The sequence below is a fragment of the Nycticebus coucang genome, chromosome 3 (assembly GCF_027406575.1).
Source record: "Nycticebus coucang isolate mNycCou1 chromosome 3, mNycCou1.pri, whole genome shotgun sequence".
NCBI classification, from domain to species: Eukaryota; Metazoa; Chordata; class Mammalia; order Primates; family Lorisidae; genus Nycticebus; species Nycticebus coucang.
Window position 1 is genome coordinate 122,575,132 of NC_069782.1, and position 19,649 is coordinate 122,594,780.

Below are 19,649 nucleotides of genomic sequence, written 5' to 3' on the forward strand. Positions count from 1 at the left end.
CAGCCATTATTTATCCTTTTGTGATTGGCTTATTTCACTGAGTAGACTGTCTTCAAAGTTCATCCACGCTGTAGCACGTGACAAGGCTACATGAAATTCCATAGTATGTAAATACCACATTTGGTGCATCCACTCATCCATCAGTGAACACTTGCACTGTATCTTGGTCCGTTTGGGCTGTTCTAACAGAATGCCATAGACTGAGTGGCTTGTACAAGTAACAGAAATTTATGTCTCCCAGTAGTGGAGGTTGGGAAGTCTAAGCTCAAGGCACTAGCAGATTTGGTGTGTGGTGAGGGCCCACTTCCTTGTTCACAGATAACTGTCTTCTTACGTTTCCACATGGTAGAAGAGAAAAGGGATCTCTTTTGGGCCTCTTTTATAAGGGCACTAATCCCAATCATGAGGGCTCCGCTCTCATGACTTAATTACCTGTCAGGGGCCAGTTCCAAATGCCATCACCTTGGGGGTTGGGATTTGAACAAATAATCCATGGCAGGTTACTTCTATCCTTTTGCTATCGTAAGTAATGCTGCTATGAACATGGGTGTACACAAATCTCTTTAGGTCCACTTTTACATCTTCTACATATATACCCAGAAGTGAAATTGCTGAATCACATGGTGATTCTATATTCAATTTTTTGAGGAACTTCCCCTCAGCACCCTGCTTTCTTTAATGAGGATTATGCCATTAGAACTAGGGGAAAGTCAACCTCATTTTGCACAGTGGTGATTTGCATCTTCTCTCAGGCAAATGATTATTATTGCCTTCTCATTATGCAGAAGCAGAACATGTCTGTCACTTTCTGGCCTACATCTGTTTGGCTGTTTTTATCCCATAATAAGGATGATGATAATTAGGATGATAAAATATATTGAGTGCTTACTTTGTCTCTAAGCACTGTCCAAAACACTTTTGCATATTTTAAATCATTGTATCTTCGCAGGGAGACATATTTTAATTTATTTTAACTTCACAGGGAGACAGTTTAACTTAAAATGGCACTTTTTGGCAAGGGTGGGGGGTAAACTTCACGAAAGAGTATTATTCCAGGCAAAGGTGTTATTTGAAATTTTTAACAATCAGTATGGCACTAGTACCAACCAATTAGAACAGATGCCTCAACAATCATGATGGATAAAGGTTATATTAAAAAGATTATAATAGCCATACTTGTATGTGCAGGTGGAATATTCACCATTGTGCCAAGAACGCTACTAATACTCTCCCATGATGCTTCACTCAAGGAACGGTTGCTAAGTGGATGAATGAATGGCTGTGAGGAAAGCTTTTTCCTTCTTTCCCTTTACCATTACCTAACTGGAGTCCACTACAGTCATGCCCCACAAAGTGGTGCTCATTCAGTGACAGATTGCATGTTCAGCGGTGGTCCCATAAGATTATAATACTGTATTTTTACTCTACTTTTGTGATGTTTGGATACATATTTACCCTTGTGTTACAATTGCCTACAATATTTAGTACAGTTGCCTGCTGTGCCGGTCTACAGTCTAGGCGCCATAGGCTACACCGTAGAGCCCAGGTGTGCGGTAGGCTCTGCCACCTAGGTGTGTGTAAGTACACCCTATCATGTTTGCACCATGACAAAATCGCCTGATGACGCATGTCTCAGAATGTCTCCTTGGTGTTAAATGACACATAACTGAAATTGTTCCTTTGAGCAAGTGGCAGCAAAGCTCTATTAGGAATGAAATCATTCCCGTGGAGAATACGGAGCTGGAGTTTCTGGGTAGGACTCCTCTCTCTCCTCTCCCATCCCCCAGAAAAAGCTTCATCTTGTCAAAAGATAATGGCCCCTCAATTGAGGTTGTTAGCCGCCTGGTGACCTATAAATGATAGCTAAAAGCTGGAACTAATCACAGTCCAGTCAGATTGTTGCTTCACTGTGAATTAAAGAACGCTTAGTCCTAACTGATTCTAGCAAGTGCCATCATTAATGTTGGAGCCTTCATTAGGCAAATAAATCTCCATCAATGCCACAGGGTGACAGGGAACCGAAAATTCTGACAGGCTAACACTTGATTTTTGTTTTGTTCTTTTCTTGTTTTAAGGCTAGAAAAAAAAAGTCACAATTAGACTTGCCTGTTGCTTTAAAGCACTATCTAAAAGGGCAGTGTTCTGAAATCCATTTTAGAAACTCAAAGTGGGCAGAGAGGAGCTGAGCTATCTGGCTTTCCAGGTGCTGGCCTATGGCAGCTCTTTGCCCCTCCAAGTTCACCCCAGCTCAGAGGATTGTTTGTCCAAAGGCCCACGCTGACTTTTCTCACCACTGTGGAGCAGATGTTATTACAAATACAACTGGAAGGTGAGGGCACTTTTCAGAAACTACTCATCCAGGTCAGGGAGACAGAGAGAACTAGCACCCAGTATAATTTGACTACCATCTGGGAAATGAAGAGTGACAGTGATTTCAAAGTTTAAAAACTTTCTACAGTTTAAATATCTCATGCTAAATATATTCCTTTGTGAGGCCAATACATTCAGTACTGTGGACCATATGTACCCAGCCTCCGAAGGCAGATGGGAATTCCATTCAGAAGAACGCTTTTCAAAATCTGCTTGATGTGGGATTAGCTCATAATGGAGTCAATGTTGTAAATAGATTAAGCACCCGCCATCTTTGCAGCTGAATTTTGTGTTTGTTCAGTGTTGAATGAAAACTCCCTAATCTTTCTTAGGTTCAACATAATGGGATCCCAAGGAAGATCAAAGGAAGGCTACTTTTCCCTTGGATATACATCCATGAAATGAAATGCCAAAGTTCACAAAGTTCAAGAAAAACACGAAAGAAACGTGTAATGTAGACTAACTGCAAACCCTAACGAGTAAGGGAACATAATGAAAAACACAGGCCCACCATCTGTACCGTCTAACTTGTGACTTCGGGGGTGCGAGTTAGCAGGAGATGGATGCAGACTCCAGGTTTTTACTATTTAAATAAACTCAACAAGGGGGAAAAATTATGATTTTTTTTTTTTTGAGCAACTCCCTCACAGTGCACTGAATGCTTCTCAGAGGGCAACCTGATTTTTGCCAAAATTTATCTCAACTTCTTAAAAAGGCTCTTTCAGTCCTTGACTAATATTAATGCGCTACTTCCATGAGTTTTCACAAAATCCTAGAGCCAAACCCATAATCCTCCCCCATCATATTTCAGCTAAGTCCTGCCCCAGTAATTATCAGGAGGAGGACCAGGAATATCCAGTTGGATTCCAATGTGGCACGGCAGCCTCTCGGGTGAGGTTTCACCTGGGTCACCGGGATAAACAAAATAAATGGCTGGAATCCTGTGTTGGAGGCAGCAAGAGCGGGGGGCCCAGGGATTCCAGACGTCTGGAAGCCTGTAAGCTGACCCCAGCTTGGTCACGACGCAACCCTGGGACTTGGGGCGTCTCCTCTCAGGGCCTCCTGTTCCTCATTTATGAAAGTAAGTGTTGAATTCCATGATTTGGTCTGTCCCAGCAAAGGTGTATGGTTCTGCTGCTCTGTGACTCAGTTTCCTCCTCTGTACAACTGGGACAGTAGTCTTCAGTGAAAGTCTCAGCAACCTGATGTGACATTGTTACAAAGTAGTAACTTGGATGTAGGGACAACGTGACTTGGTAGGATTGGAAAAGGTGTGTGTGCTTGAGGGCCATACTAGCTGGCTGCTCTGCCCGAGAGCCATGGTAACACCCCGTCAGCCCCATCCTGGGGAGGTCTGCGGGGGAGCCTGAAGCAGCAAACAGGTCATCTACCCTCTGCTCCACTGGAACAGCGCAAGGGCTCCTGCTACCTCCCACACAACCCCGCCCAGAGTGTCCAGAGCTGACCTCCTTCCTACCCGCTGAACTTCTTCCTCCTTTCCCTCTGGATCTGGGGAAGGCAGGTCAGCTTTCCATTGTGGTTTTGCTTTCCTCTTATCTAGTGAGTCTGTGTTTCCTGTGTAAAGATGCCTTGGTTAGAAGGAAAAGTTCTACTTTGAGAATTAGAACACCTGACTTTAACCATCTGACTTTAATGTATCACCGAAAGCTCCCATGTACTGAGAACCTGCTGAGCACCTGCATTTATCCCCCACTCCAGACCAAGGAGATAGGCATTATTTCCCCCAGGTCATGGATGAGTCTCGGGCAGGACTCAGGATACAAATTCAGTCCTGCTATCCCAAGGCACAGATCTTGCAGGTGCCATCTGTGCCCTCAGGGACCTCACAGGCATACCTGCATAGCTGCAAGGTGAAACAAAGCCTAGCTGCGTTTGTGAAATGATTTTGACTGCAGTGGTTCTCAACTGTCCTAATGCCACGAAATATTTTCATTGTTACAAAGGGGTTGCGACCCACAGGTTGAGAACCGCTGATTTTGAGGCTTTACAGCAAAAAAATTGCTATGAACCTCCAGTGTTGATTTACATTCATAAATTATTACTGAAATATGCACAAATAGAAACTTTGCTTAAATTCCTCATACTGCTAATATTTTGTTACATTTCTTTATTTTTGTATTTAAATGATATAGGTTTATATTATGCTTTATTTTTTTCTCATTTCCCATACCCTAGCATTTTCCTGTGCCAGTAACAAAATTAGAAAAATTGATGGTTTTTTTTTCAGTCTTGGACCAATATATGGGATTTCACTAGGTATTCTGAGATTCCACCATAAGTAGGCATTTAGGTTGTTTCTGGCTGGTGCCAAGATGACACGAACACACTGTAACATACACTTTTGGACACGAGCCTTTGGCTGTCTTTCGATCATTACCTTGGAATTAACACTCAGGAAAGAAATTACTGGGTCAAAGTATACAAAACATTTTCAAGGCTTTAAATAAACATATTTCTCTAGAAGGTTACACTAATTTGTCTACTTCTGAGATTGAGGAATCCCTTTGGGCCCAAGAAATGTCAAGGAGAAGGTGGCATTTGAACGAGAACTTTCAGGGTGGGCAAAGGCGAGGTTGGCATCCAGGAAGGAGTGGGTGCCCCGGGGAGGAGGAACACAAGTTCATCCAGAGGGGTGTCTCTCATTTTTACGTATGGAGCACGTTTGGAATTCTTAGAGTTTGGGCAAGATATTGAAAGGAATTAAAATAGTCCAACCATGAAATAACTCAGCAATAATACCAAGATAATCACCCCTGCAGTATAATTTTGTCTAGGTATTTAAAAGCATTGTCATTATGTTACCATGTCTTGCTCCCCTCAGTTCCATGTTGCTGTTTGAATGTTTACAGATTTCACCATAGTCCTCCTGCGGCAGGACAGTGTGCTCCCATGTTCTAGAGAGCACGCTGACGGCCTTTGGTGTTGGCAAAGTGTCATTGCATCACCACTGCCACTCATTCCATCTCAGCCCTGTGTTTCCTGTAGAAAGACCTCCAAGGGTGGTGTAGGGCCACGGCTAAGAGACATTAGGAGAGAGAACCTAGATTGCTTGTGTTCAAATTCCAGCTCTACCATTTACTTGCTGTGTGGTGTTGGACAAGTGAATTATCCTTTCACCTCAATGTCTTCAATTGCAAAATGTAGTTAACAATGTTATCTATCCTTGTAGAGTTACCTTGGTCCTTAAGTGAGTTTACACATATAAAGCACTTTAAAAAGTGTTGCGAACTGAATAAATACCTTTAATAAGTGTTAGTATGTATTAATTATGTTACCCTCAGTTTGACACACTGGCCAAAATTTGGTAGCACACTTATAAAGGGTTCATGGCCAAGAGGTATGCCATGGCCTTCTGTCCACTGAGACCAGGGGACCAGAAATGGCCTCCTTCCCCATGTGACCCACGGCACCAAACAACTAGGTGTAAAGGTGAGACATTTTTATTTAGGTTTGTCACAGAGGTTAAATAGCATTTCATGAAGTTTGTGCACACAAAATATCATAACAACAGTGTAGGCATAAATAAGAATTATTCTAATTAATCTATTTTTATAATCCATATTTCTCTTAGTTGATGACAGTACATGACACCAAGATGCTGAAATTTTCAAATTCTATTTCAGCAATGTCCAAAAATTGGCTTATAGAAATAAAGGCACATAAAAAGGTGATTTAAAAAATGGAACCAGCCACCTTGAAAATACGGTTAAAACTTTAGAAAATAGAACTTTTAATACTTCAAGATAAGATAAAAAAAAGTTGCTTGTGGGCCTGACTCTTTTGGAACACATGGGCTTGGTGAAGTAGCATAATAGGCCACTGGGCTGCTGTCTCAGACACAAACAAAATCACACTTGATCTTGGTCCACAGAGGTGAGATTCCCCATTGCTGGGAGACTCTCGAAAAGGAGGCTTTGCTTTCATTATGCATTTGGTCTCACAATCTTCATTGACAAGTAGTTCTGTAAAGGGACAGAAGCAATGTTAAATATTTATTTATGAATATGTGTATTTCAGTTAGAGTTTCGCAGTCTTGGCATTATTGACATTTAGAGACAGGTGATCTTTTCTTGTTAGGGAGTGTCCTGTGCATTGAGAGATGTTTGCACCATCCCTGGCCTCTACCCACAGAAGCCAGTAGCAGCCCCCAGTTACTGCAACCAGAGTGTCCCCAGACATTGCCAAATGTCCTCGGGGTGGCAAAACTTCCCCCCATGCCTCCTACCCCAGTTGAGAACCACTGGTTTAAATCAATGGAATCTATATTAAGAAAAAGAAATAACTAGGAGGAGTGTTCTAAATGATCAAGACAGATTAGATAATCCGCAACTAGAAAATAGCATTCATTTACTCATAGTTAACATACTACAATTATACAATATAATATAATATAATACTATAAGTATTATACTAGGGATGGGCGGTGCCTGTGGCTCAGTCGGTAAGGCGCCGGCCCCATATACCGAGGGTGGTGGGTTCAAACCCGGCCCCGGCTGAACTGCAACCAAAAAATAGCTGGGCGCTGTGGCGGGCGCCTGTAGTCCCAGCTACTCGGGAGGCTGAGGCAAGAGAATCACTTAAGCCCAGGAAATGCCCCCTCCGTGCTGGAACGATCCTCAGCAGTGGGCGCCTGTGGTCACTGTTCATATCTCTGTAGCAGCTCACCTGCCACATTAAGCTATTTGTATGCCTGCCGGTTCCCAGATGATGAACTGCTCATGGGAAGAAATCATGCCACACTCATCTCTGTGACTTAATTGCTAGCTTATAATATGACAGATGCTCAATGAACTCTCTGAAGGGAAGAATGAAGGTTCTACTTCTGGGCACACTACTGAATCTCCCATTTGGACCCCCCACTTATGACAGGGGCAGGTTACATGCGACATGGCCCTTAAAGAATGAGTAAGATTTGATAGACAAAATGAGGGCAAAGGAACTCAGATAGTTAACTTAAGGGCAGTGAGTGTTTGGGGGCTGGGAACCCACGATCTAGTCTGAGTGGAGTACAGGGTTTGTATAAACCTACAATGAACCCAGATTTGGGGATCCTTGAAACAAGGGCGGGGAGTTAGGATGCAGGATGGTTTGGAACAAGCAACCCTGAAGGCCGGAAGACAGGCTGAAAACACTGGCTGTGTCCAGACATACACTGATCAAGGCCTGAGTGATTTTTCCTAGAATTCCTGAAACCAAAGTTTTCTCCAGACCGTAATGTTTTGCCTGTAATTCACAAAACCCTAAGAATGTAATTCTGATCACTGGACACACTCCTTTCAATTTTCCGAAAGCTGAAAGGTTGGGACACCACCCTGCTAACTGGGTTATTTTTCTGAACAGCAAGAAAGGCAACTGCCAAGTGACGACGACTGACCGCAATTCACAAAAAGAGCCAAGACAAGAAGCCAAGGACTCCTACCGGCAAGGAGTAGAGGAGCACAGCCAGGAAGAGCAGCAGGACGAGCAGGACCAGCAGCCCGATGATGACCCACTTGAACCGGCGCCACACGATGAACCTCATGGTCTTGCATGGGTTGGTGAACCAGAGGAAGGACGTTTCTGGTCGGCTGCAGTGCAAAGAAATGGTATGGCCTACCCGCTCGGGAGGGCCAAATACTGTACTTCAGACCATAACGCAGTTTAAGGAGTATCCAATCACGTTAATGAAGTCAAGGGAAGGGACTGTTCCCCTTCTTGCCTGTGAAAGGCTCCCTAACCTACTATGGCTCCCTAAGGCGCTGAGGAAACACTGAACTTTGGCTTCATGGGAAAGGGGAAGATTCAGACGAAGCCAGATCACCAGCCTCTCCACCCCCATCTCCTACTATTCAGCTCAAAATTGGAAGGACAACAGCTAATCCATCCATTAAGCCACTGGAAGGGGGGTTTCAGACTGCAGGTGTCTGGGGGGCGGGCAGCACCAAGAACAAAGAAGGCCTCTCACTTGGGTGGGTCCAGCTTGGGGTTCATGTTGGGTTCATCTCGCCCCTTCCCCGCTGGCCTCTCATCCGCCTCCTTCTCATTGAGGATTTCCAATGTCATCTCCACTTTCCCCTTCAGTAAAGCAGAACAGGTTAAACACATGACATCACGTTTCACAAATATTTTTACTTCAACCCTAGGAGTATTCCCTGAGCAATGATTTTTATTCTTGTAAAACAATCCTTAGATTGCCTTCAATTTCCCTCAAGAGATTTCATCCCATTTCCTCTTCCACGTGTTCCTGAACCGACACTGTGTGGGAAACCGAGGGGAGAAAGGGCTCTCCCTCCTCCCGGCTTTTCCTTCTCTGTATCCCCATCATTCTTTCTTGCATCAATCTCCTTGCCTTCTCCCGCACTTGGCTTGGACGCAGAGTTATTTGAACACTGCTAATGACAGTGCCTGGTATGTGTGGAGCATTAGCTACAGCAGACACCAGGAGCACGGGGCCTTGTCTCTTTATGCTCGCCGCCATCACATGCTGCATGGAGTGAAGGCTTAGTAGGTCCTCAAAGTACACTAGCTCAGTACATGAATGAGTGATCAATGCTCCTCCCTGCTAGCAGGTTCCTGAGTGATGCTCTGGGCACTGTCCAGACCTTCTATGTGGGGCAGCTCACGTAATGCTCATGACAACCCTATATGTACTACAGTTGTCCTCACATGTAGACGAGAGCATTGAGGCTGAAGGGAGAGAGGTCCAGAAACTTGCCCACTTCTATAGCTATGTTGACATAAGGTTGTAACTGACTTTCCAGGACCCAGGAAGGCCCACAAGGTTACCAGCCATTTGAGAAGCCCTGACTCTGGCACTCATTGAGGTGGCAGAGCTCAGGTGCCTGACATCAACAAGGTGCTCCATCTCTCCAACCTTGTTTTTGGAATCTATAAAATGGAGACAATGTCTACTTTGTGGGGCTGTCAGCAGAACTAAATGAGATTATGTATAAACTACAGTATTGGGACAGAAAGCCCATCACTGGTTTCCTGGGGCTGGGGAGGAGGCAGTGACGGACTGCAAAGGGCACAAGGAAATTTGGGGGATGATGGGGAGTTTGTGGATTCTCCCTATGGTGGTGATTTCATGGGCATATACATCTGTCAAAGCTCATAAAATTATATATGTTACATGGGTACAGTTTATTTTATGCAAATTACACATCAAGGTTGTTTAAGAAAACAAGATTATGAACGTATGACCCTTGGCACTCTGCCTGGATCATAATTAGTGATAAAAGATGTTATTAATCATGCATAATGGGGCTGGGTGGGGCAGCTCATGCCTATAATTCCAGTGCTTTAGGAGGTCGAGCTGGGAGGATCACTTCACGGTAGGGGTTCAAGACCAGTCTGGGCAATACAGCAAGATTCCATCTCTAAAAAAAATTTAAAATCAGATGGGCATGGTGGTACAAGTCTGTAGTACCAGCTACTTGGGACACTGAGGCAGGAGGATTGCCTGAGCCCAGGAGTTCAAGGTTGCAATGAGCTATGATGAGGACATTGCACTCCAGCCTGGGTGACGAAGCAAGGTCCTGTTTCTGAAATAAATAAATAAATAGTGCATAATGAACTATTTTTTTGTGGCATGGCATGGTAACCACATTATTGCTTTTATATCAAAATACATCTTGAATTCATCAACTTGCTTGTAAGTTATGGTTACCTTTTCCAATAAGTGTGGCAGTACTTTCTGCTTCCTCTACTTATTTTTTTTTTGGAGACAGAGTCTCACTCTGTCACGTTGGGAAGAGTGTGGTAGAGTCATAGCTCACATCAACCTCGAACTCTTGGGCTCAAGTGATCCTCTTGCCTCAGCCTCGCAAATAGCTGGGAATACGGGTGCCACCCACAACGACCAGCTGGTTTTTCTGTGTGTTGTTTTTTTTTTGTTTTTTTGTTTTTAGTAGAGACAGGGTTTCAAACTTCTGAGCTCAGCTGATACACCCACCTTGGCCTTCCAGAATGTTAGCATTACAACAAGCGTGAGCCACCTCATCCAGCCTATCTTTTTTTCTTTTTAAATGAGAATGGCTCAAATGTGAAGTTGCTTTTTCTACACTGAATTGTAGAAGTTCAGCATAAAATAACCTACCTGGCAAAGAAGAACCCTAAAGAAATACAGTGAAACCATCTGAGCTTTTAGTTTTTGAGCATTCCAAGACCTTCCCCTTCCCCCAACTCCAAACACGTGCTGATGGTATCTCCCACCCTCTCTTGTAATCCCAAGGACAAACTGTTCCCCTAACTTAAAGTCTCACCAATTTAACACTTCCCTAGCTTACTTGCAGTAAATCTATTGATAAAGGGCAAAACCTAAATGATAAAAAGAATAAGCAATCCTAAACCAAGAAACACACAGCCATCACGCGGGAGCCATCTTTCTCTGCATAGCATGGCCACCATCCTTTCATGGACTTCTGCTCAAAGAGGGAGGCGTTCTTAGCTTTCAGGGGGTCCATGAGTTTGAGGTCAGGAATCATGTTCAAATTGCATTTCTCTGATGATTTTGCTGGAATGATTACATGATGCAAATCAAGCTCCAGGAAACCTAGCCAAAGAAAGAACATTAAATCCAAATAAGCTTTAAGTGGATCAGCCGTTGTTTACAAGTGAACGGAATGTTCTTGTCAAGGGAGAAGGACGCAGTGATTTTGAACAGGTGACAGGTGAGTCAGACAAAGAGCTCCTGGTAGATGTTTAAATTCTTTCCAGATTAGGATGAAAAACAGCAGAAAAAATAGCTGTCTACTGCTCAGCATCTTCCAGAGAACTACACATTTTCTTTCTTAAAGACCTGAGCATAAACAGAGTTCTTCCATAAGCTCAAAGGAATTCCACACCTATAGAGAACATTTCCACTGAACTCAGGGCCTTTGGATTTAAAATTTGCTCCTTTTGGTTCTGAGTTGTCCTGAGCAGCTCAGCCATGTGGCTTTGGGTAAAGACAACTGGCGCTTGGAACAGGAGATACTTGGGGAACATCCATGTTCAAGATTCCCCTCGCATAACGTCAGAAACAGGAGCTTGAGAAGAAACACAGCAACTTGACAGAAAATCCTCACCAGGAACTAAGGATCCCAGGCTCGAGCGGGTGTCTGGAGAAGCACATGTTCTCCTATGTGATGCGATGCATTAACTGTTCCATCCCACTTTTGCAGTCAGGGAAGGTTGTGTTTTGGGCTTGGGAACTCCAGTGAGCTCCTTAAGAAAATGGTGTGTGTGATGTAGGCTCGAGTCTATGCTTACTGGGGTAAGAGTTGGGTCTCCAACAATGGCAGCGAAGAGCCACAGAAAGGTTGGGACAGAGTCCTTTAAACCATCAGGCTCAGGAACTGCCCTTAATAGTGTAAGGGATCCATAGACCACAGTTTGCCTCAAGGTCTGATAGCCTATGCCGACCTTTTCTCTTTTCTCTCCTTTTGGTGATGTGCTTTCTAGCCATTTTGAGATATAGTCGCTCTCCTTATTTGTGGTCCGACTATTTTGTTTAAATTCCAAGGGAACACCTTCTCCTATTCTGAATAGGCTTTGTGTTAGCCTAACCACATACTCGCTTTGTGTGTTCAGCTCTTACTAAGTGCTAAGTCAAAACCAGGGCATTCAGTGCTGTGAGGGGGAAAGGGAGGAACAGGAGACAGCCACTGGTGGGTGTGTCCTCTGCCAGGACGATGCCCGGGAGTGAGAAGGGAGGGGGGAGCGCAGGCAGGGGCTCCTGTGACAGCAGCTAGAAGAAAATGAGGTCTCAATGGCAAGTGGCAGAGCTCACAGGAATAGGAAAGTAAGCGTGCGCGATACAGCAGGTGGCACGGCTGAAGTGGATGAAGGTATGTGGGAGTAAGAGAAGAGGCCCCACAGAGGACTCGGGGTGCTTTCACCTGGCAGCTGCGGAAATGGAGGGGCTGTGAACAGCAGGGGAGAGAGGGTGTGAGGTCAGGGAAGGAACGCCGAGTCTGAGTTCAGGCATGGCACTAGGCAAATATAAAGGTGAGAGTTTCTGGCTAGGAATTGGGAATAATGAGCATAACAGTTTCTTACAGCTGTGTGAGGCCCTGAGCGAGGTCAATGACACACCCTGGCTCAGGAGTCATGTCTTGTTTTGCCTCTGAGGTGAGAGTGGGTAAATCACTGGGCTGGGGTGGAGGCAGCTGGAGAGGATCTCAAGAACCTCAGGGGGCCTGTATTGTAGGGGCCAAAGGAGAGCCGGCCAAGGCTCTTTTATCAGGGCCAAGGCCCGAGAGAGCAGAAACCCAGACAGCACCACTCTGCGAGGATGGAGGATGGATCTAGGGGAAGGAGTCACGGCTGCGGGGTTAGGGGGTTCCGTAACTCCTCAGAGGAGGTGAAGGAGTTGGTGGGGGTTGATACTGAGGTGCTGGGGAGAACGTGGGTGGTTTGGAAGTGGAGGCAGGGGTGTGGCATCCCAGTGTGGATACAGGGTTTGAGTCTTCAAAAAGAAACAGGTGCTGGTTCAAGACCTTCCAGCAGAGCCTGGGAGAGAGCAGGGGACCCGTGGAGATGGGTGGCATTCACTGTCAGGCCACACTGCCAGGAGGACAGCCAAGCAATGTGTATGTCTCCTGTCTCCCCATTACCAAAAAGTATTAGAGATTTAAATAAGTACTTCCAAGTTTTAATGGATTTCATTAATTCCAAGTATAGTTTCTTAGAGCAAATCATCCAAAGGCAAGCCTTACCTAAGTAGTCATCCAGAGAAAACTTGTCATTGTCCCATATCTGAATGATCAGTCTGGGTGGGACACGAAATTCTGTTTGGTCAATGCTCCAGAAATGCTCCTGAAATGACAAGAGACATGGACAAACCCAGTGACTCTCGTTACTGGGTGCCGCTCACCTCTGGCTCCTTAAAGTAGCATCAAGGCCTGAGCCCTTTCTTTCCTCGGTAGCCCCCTGGACACTCCCTCTTATTGGCCTCATCCTTCCATTCCATGTCTATGGAGAGCAGTCAGGCTCCCCAGGGAATCTCAAGACCACCAGCTAGGTGACAAAAAGTATATCCCAGGCTGTCCCCAAATGGAAGGTTTCCTGCCAAGTTCCTATCAGTGTGACTTCCTGCTGCCACCCCTAGGGGTTGGGGAGTGATTAATCTCCCTCCTGAAGACCACTATGGCCCACTTAGATTATCCTCCTAAAGCCAGACGTTCTAAGCCACTCCACAATATCACCCCCGGGGGTGTCACCTCTGCTCATCAGCCTTCTCCCCACCCTGCACAGATGTCTGAGGATATTCTCATTTACATGGGGGTGAGAACATGGGGGCCCAGATTTCACTTTTTTATCAGTGCAGATTTAGAATGTCTCAACATTTTTGGCTTTTGAAAAATATTGGCTTTATATGCTTGTGGTCACCTAAGACCCTCAGTTCTCTCATCCTAGAGGTAGGTATTCCTGCCTCTGCCCAGATAATATTAACCAACCCCAGCAGAAATGGAATTCCCCCTGTGATTCATGAATTTGAAGGAAGATTGTTGAGTTGGTCCTTGTTTTACATATTTCAGGAATGCTTTCCTTTGAGGGCTATGAGGGTCTGGGAATCCCACTCTGCTATGGCATGTCCCTGCCTGACTGTCCTGAGGGGTAGAGGGGGGTCATGCTCCAAGTACCACTCAAGGCATGGGGAGGTCCATCTCTAGATGTGGGTAAATAGGAAAGATAAGTTAAAGACAAGGGCCTCCATGTGTAACAGCTTATCTGACCGAAATCCCTCCCCTATCTGTACCCCCTTTTGCCTCACTGTCAGACAGTACGCATGCTTGATACTATGGTGAGCCTGTGCACCTCTAGAATGTCCCCTTTGACATCATTCATCCCACTTGGCATGAAAGAAGTGCCCACTATGGCACCAGCACTGAGTAGGGCCAGCAAAGGGTACGGCCTGACCTTATGGGCCACAGGGCAGGTACAGTTTGGTCAGGAATGGGGATTGGGGTGACCGGGTAGAGTCAGGGAAAGCGGATAGGATCTGAGGGATAGGAATGGGACAGGGGACCTCACTGGACGTCTGTTATTACTGTCTACCCAGGTTCTAGGCCCCTCGATGCAAATCTGGATGAAAGTACCGTATTTTCCTTGAGGGCTCCCCCTTCCCCAGTCTGTGCAATTTTGGTGGTGGGGTGACTCTGTCCCTAACTCCAGAGTCTGGCCAATCAGGGCACTGTGTGCCTGGTACAATGTTGGTTTGGGGATAGGAACATGATCCTAGCGGAGACATGGAGATCCAATTCCGGAACTCTGGTTGACCCTTGGGTTTATTATTCTTTCTGCCAACAGGGAGGACAGGATGGGATCTGGGGCTGCCAGCCTCGGCCAGGGAATAGCCCACAGAGGAAGGCAGGGCAGAGTGGCAGAGAAAGTGAGAACGGTTTCTGAAGACACCACTTCAACGTGGGATCCAGATAGTCCTGACGCCAGCCAACCCTGGACTTTTTTGTAAAATAAGCCAATAAATCACTTTTTTGGTATAAGCCAGTTTGAGTTCTGTAACTGAAAGTCTTCCTTATTGAGACATGAGGGCACTGAAGCTTCTCAAAGTGCTTCTAAAGGAGGCAAAGCTGATGTCAAGGTTAGGACTAAGGAAGATAAACGGGACACTTCACTCTCTTTATTATTTTGCCTCTGTTTAGTTCTGGCTATCACGGGAAGAAATCTCACATGGAACTCACTTGGGGTGCTGTGTATATTGACACAAGATATTTTATGACCTTTTATCCTTCACCCCACCACCAATATGGTGGGGAAAGGGGAGTTGTGTTCCTTATACTTCCTAATCACACAAATCCCTGTCATAGCTGTGTCGTGACCTTGGGCAAGGATCACGGTCTCCGATTCCCCATCTGTACCAACAGGGAGCTGGACTAGGTGACCTCCAAGGTCCTGAGCAGCTCCAATGTCCTATGAGTTTCTAATTAAGGAAGACCCGTGACATCCACTTCCCATTGGCATATTTCAAAGCTCACTTTTTTAGCCACGACACAGAGTTGTTCAGCTGGGAGGTAGTCAAACGGGAAAACAAATCTCCAGTTAAAGTTCCCTTCACCATCCAAGGACCTGTAATGAACATCTGTTTTCTGTTTGTTTTCTTCATTGCCAGGAATCCAGCTGAAAGGCAGAGGCAAACAGACTCAGCTCCGTGTGACTGACAAGTCATCTAGCCACAAAATCGTGCAGTGATTAGGGGAGGGAAGAGCGGGAGAATTAATGCACTTTTCTTGGGCAGGTTCCAGGTATCTCCAGAGCTGGGGGTGATTTATGAAGGGGAGGCGCTCAACTGCATCCAGCACAGGTTGTCGCCAAATAAAATATAATTCCTCTAAAACCAAAGCAGGAAGCCCTTTAGACTTCAGTTAACAGGGCTAAGGTGAAATTTTCTGGAAAATATCAGCAACATAGCTTCTATTTTGGGTATGTTAGAGCCTGCTGGCTATGATTTTAGTCTTTGCAACTATAACTCATCAGTGTCTGTCATCGCTGCTGATAGGCTCAATGAATATGAGTTAGCTCAAAATTTTAGCATTTCCTTTCTCAGAGTTTACTTAAGCAAACAACAGAAAAAAAGGCCCAAACCAAGTAATTGTACAGCTTCCTTTTTAAAATGATTCTTTTATTTTATTTTTTTGCAGTTTTTGGCCAGGGCTGGGTTTGAACCCACCACCTCCGGCATATGGGGCTGGTGCCCTACCCCTTTGAGCCACAGGCGTCATGATGACCGTATTAAATGAGCCTGGCAAGTAAGACCAAGTTCTTATTTGCATATGCATATCTCTGAGAATTCATTTTAGTAACAACTTTGCTTCTTAACTTTTAACATTTGAAAAGCTTCCTTTTGTTTGTGTCTGACCCATTGTAGATGCTAAATAAACACCTGTTGCAGGAATGAAGGAAGGCGTGTGCCTGGAAGGAAGCTGGTGTCCTATTTGTCTGTAACTGGGAAGACTCCTGGTTTGGAACCGGGTGTTACTTTGATTTTGGATTGGTAAAGCGGCAGTGTGTGGTTTTCAACACTGCACATTAGAATCAACTGGGGAGCTTTTAAAAATACTGATGCCTGAACCCCACAGAGAGAGGTTGTTGGTAGGAGCCTGGGCTGGCTGCGAAACCCTCTGAGCCTCATCTTCCATCTGTAAAGTGAGACTGATGACATGTGAGCACCTGCTCACATCACATGGTCAACATGCGGACGGAACAAGGGATCGTGTCTTAGCCGGGGCAGAGTGGGGAGGGAGAAATCTTCGATGCATGCTTATAATCCTCTGCTAGCAAAGGCCCTTTGCATACATTATTTTGTTCTTCCCAACACCTGTGTGACTCTATTTTACAGATGAAGAAACTGAGGTTCAGAAAGGATATTTTCATTGACCCGAGGTCACACAGTCAGTAACGGCCAGAACTAAGTATGACTTGTAGGTCAGTCTGACTTCAAACTCCTGTGACTGCTTCAAAGCACTACAGACAGAGACTATAACGTCACTTGCTAATAAGAAGTCCTATTAATTACTGTAGTTTTCCCTTTTGCTAGTCAATTAACTGACCAGATATATTAGTTGCAGGATTCCTTTGGTTATTAACTTTTAAATCAACTGGCTGAGGAGAGCTCACAATTCTTTTGTGAGATCTTGGTGGCTTCACCCCCTGAACCACCCCTAAAGTGTCACCATCACCCTACCTCTGACCACTCACCCCTGCAAGGCTTCCTTCCTTCCTTTCTTTTTTTTTTGAGACAGAGTCTCACCTTTGTCACCCTTTGTAGAGTGCTGTGGCCTCATAGCAACCTCAACTCTTGGGCTCAAGCGATTCTCTTGCCTCAGCCTCCCTAGTAGCTGGGACTACAGGCACCGGCCACAATGCCTGGCTATTTGTTGTTGTTGTTTGTTTGTTTAGCAGGCCCAGGCCAGGTTCAAACCCATCAGCCCTGGTGTACTTGGCTGGCGCCCTAACCACTGAGCTATGGACACCGAGCCAGCTCTTCCTTTCTTTTTGGTGAATCTTTTTGCATTTAATTTTAAGACGAGTTAAACAACTACGTTAAGTATATGTATTGTATGCATGTATGTCTAGCTCGTATATAATTCAGTACCCATATGTGTCTAGTGCTAAGCATGGTGTTTATGCATTATTCATCTTTTCAGAAATAGTACTTAGGTGTGAATACCACATTTTTCATGGTACTTGAAATTGAGCTCTATTCTTTGATTAGAGGAGTTTTCTCTCAATCTAGTGTTATTGAGTTTGTTTCCTTGATTTGAAAAAAAATAATGCTTATGATAGTCAAATAAATTTACATATATATAATTAGCTGGGATGAGTATTCCTTGGGGAATGGTAATGAGATCCTAAAATAAGAAAGAATAATGAAGAACTTGATGAAACATTCCCTGTTTACAGTGAACCTAAATGATGGTAATTACATCTTTAACAAAGTTTTGATTGAAGGCCACTTGGGATCACAGTGAAACTTTGTTCTCACTTCATGAATATTTGAAATTTCTCAAGTCTTATCTTTTACATATTCAGGAATAAAACTCAGTTCACATGAAATAGCAATAATATTAGTAACACTCATGTAGCATATACTATCTCCCAGGCACTATCCTAACTGCTTCATTTTTTAAAATTAAAAAACATTTTTTTTTTTTTTGGAGTGCCATGGTCTCACAGCTTGCAGCAACCTCAAACTCTTGGCCTGAAGTGATTCTCTTGCATCAGCCTCTCAAGTAGCTGGGACTACAGGTGCCCACCACAACAGCCAGCTATTTTTTGGTTGCAGTTGTCATTGTTGTTTAGCAGGCCCAGGCTGGGCTCGAACCCACCAGCATCAGTGTATGTGGCCAGCACCCTACTCACTGAGCTACGGGTGCTGCTCCCTAAATGCTTGAAATAACCGAATCTTCTGAATATCCTTGGGAAGTAGGCATCATCATTCTCTCCATTTCACAGATGAGGAACAGTAAGTGAGGTTATAACCTTGCCCAGCTAGTAGGGAAGATATCAGGATTTCAACCCAGGAAGTTTGGGTGCAGAGTCTGCCTTCTAGATCCACTGTGCTATGCTGCACTCAACATCAAAAAGCTGACAACATGGACTATTTGAATTATGCAAGTAAGAGAATAATGAGCAACTGCAATACTTGACATGTTGGATGAAGACACTTGGTGAATATTGGTTGAATAAATTATTTTAAAAACTGCTAGCATTTCCTCTTTTCCATAGACATTGGCTGCTGGTAATAAAATATGCAGAAAAAAGAAATTGTGGAAGCCTTCCTTCTGTTTCTAAGTCTAGTTATTCAAGGCATCAAAGAGGAATAAAAAGAAACTACCTGACTAAAAAATGTCAGAAATAATTAATCTGCTCCATAAACTAAAGAAAATCTACTTTATTCAAAAGGGAAAGAAAGAAATATGTGTCAGTTCTTATAGTCCTTAAATACCTTTGCTCATAAACAAGTTCCATACAGGTTTCTCTTTTTTTTCTGTTCCCTTCCCTTTTTCTTTCCAGGAGCTACCTAAGCAGATTGAATTAATGGAAGCAGTTTCAATTTTAACCACAGATCCTACCATGGGGCACCTCTAATAAAGAAAACTGAAGAAGGTGAGAGTCTGTCTCATCTCCAGAGCTTGTCAGAGGCACTCGCATGCCAGCCTCACCCTTTGACGTAGATGTCACTCATTTCCTCTCCCGTGATGCTTTTCTCATCCAAGATAACATCCTTGGTGTTCCAGATGATCACACGCAGGTAGTATCTGAAAGGACCACACTTTGAAGTTACTTTTTCTTCTGCTACTGGACTAAGTCCCCAGCCCCAGCATATGTAGCAGGGCCTCAAGATTACTTACTTCTTGGCTTTCCGGGGTGTGATGTTGAAAGGGGGGCCTGGTGGCCCCAAAGTCTTGGGGAAAACATCCACCCACATCTGAAGTTTCCCCTAAACCATCCAAAAAAAAAGAAAGAAAGAAAAGAAAGGAGGATCAAAATTATATTATGGCTGGTAGAAACCACAATCTCTTTCATATTTCTTAGGTAAAACTATTTCTTTGGACCTGCTAGTTTATTAGTCCATATGGAAGGTAATACATGAAGAGACCATACCAAGATTTGTCTTTAATCTACAACGTCATTTTGGCCACCCACTTCCAATTCTCACCAAGGGTCTCAGATGGCGCATATGCTCACCTATAGTCTTCCTGTGTTAGTAAGATGAGGGACTTCCTATCACTAACCCAACCCCCAACACACACACACACACACCTCTGACTTAA

The 19,649-nt window shown here is 44.4% G+C and overlaps 1 protein-coding gene across 2 annotated transcripts in view; it reads right to left on the reverse strand.

Moving 5' to 3' along the window:
- Nucleotides 1-5,815: 5,815 nt before the first annotated feature.
- Nucleotides 5,816-19,649, reverse strand: part of MYOF (myoferlin) — a 166,125-nt gene continuing 152,291 nt past the window's right edge. For both annotated transcript variants that reach the window (XM_053582730.1, XM_053582731.1), the window contains 8 exons: nucleotides 19,227-19,315; nucleotides 19,038-19,133; nucleotides 15,351-15,492; nucleotides 13,071-13,170; nucleotides 10,734-10,924; nucleotides 8,336-8,445; nucleotides 7,811-7,958; nucleotides 5,816-6,353 (listed from right to left, as the gene is read on the reverse strand). In XM_053582730.1, the coding sequence (XP_053438705.1) occupies nucleotides 6,315-6,353; nucleotides 7,811-7,958; nucleotides 8,336-8,445; nucleotides 10,734-10,924; nucleotides 13,071-13,170; nucleotides 15,351-15,492; nucleotides 19,038-19,133; nucleotides 19,227-19,315 (915 nt within the window). In that variant the 3' untranslated portion in view covers nucleotides 5,816-6,314. The remainder of the gene's footprint in view (nucleotides 6,354-7,810; nucleotides 7,959-8,335; nucleotides 8,446-10,733; nucleotides 10,925-13,070; nucleotides 13,171-15,350; nucleotides 15,493-19,037; nucleotides 19,134-19,226; nucleotides 19,316-19,649) is intronic.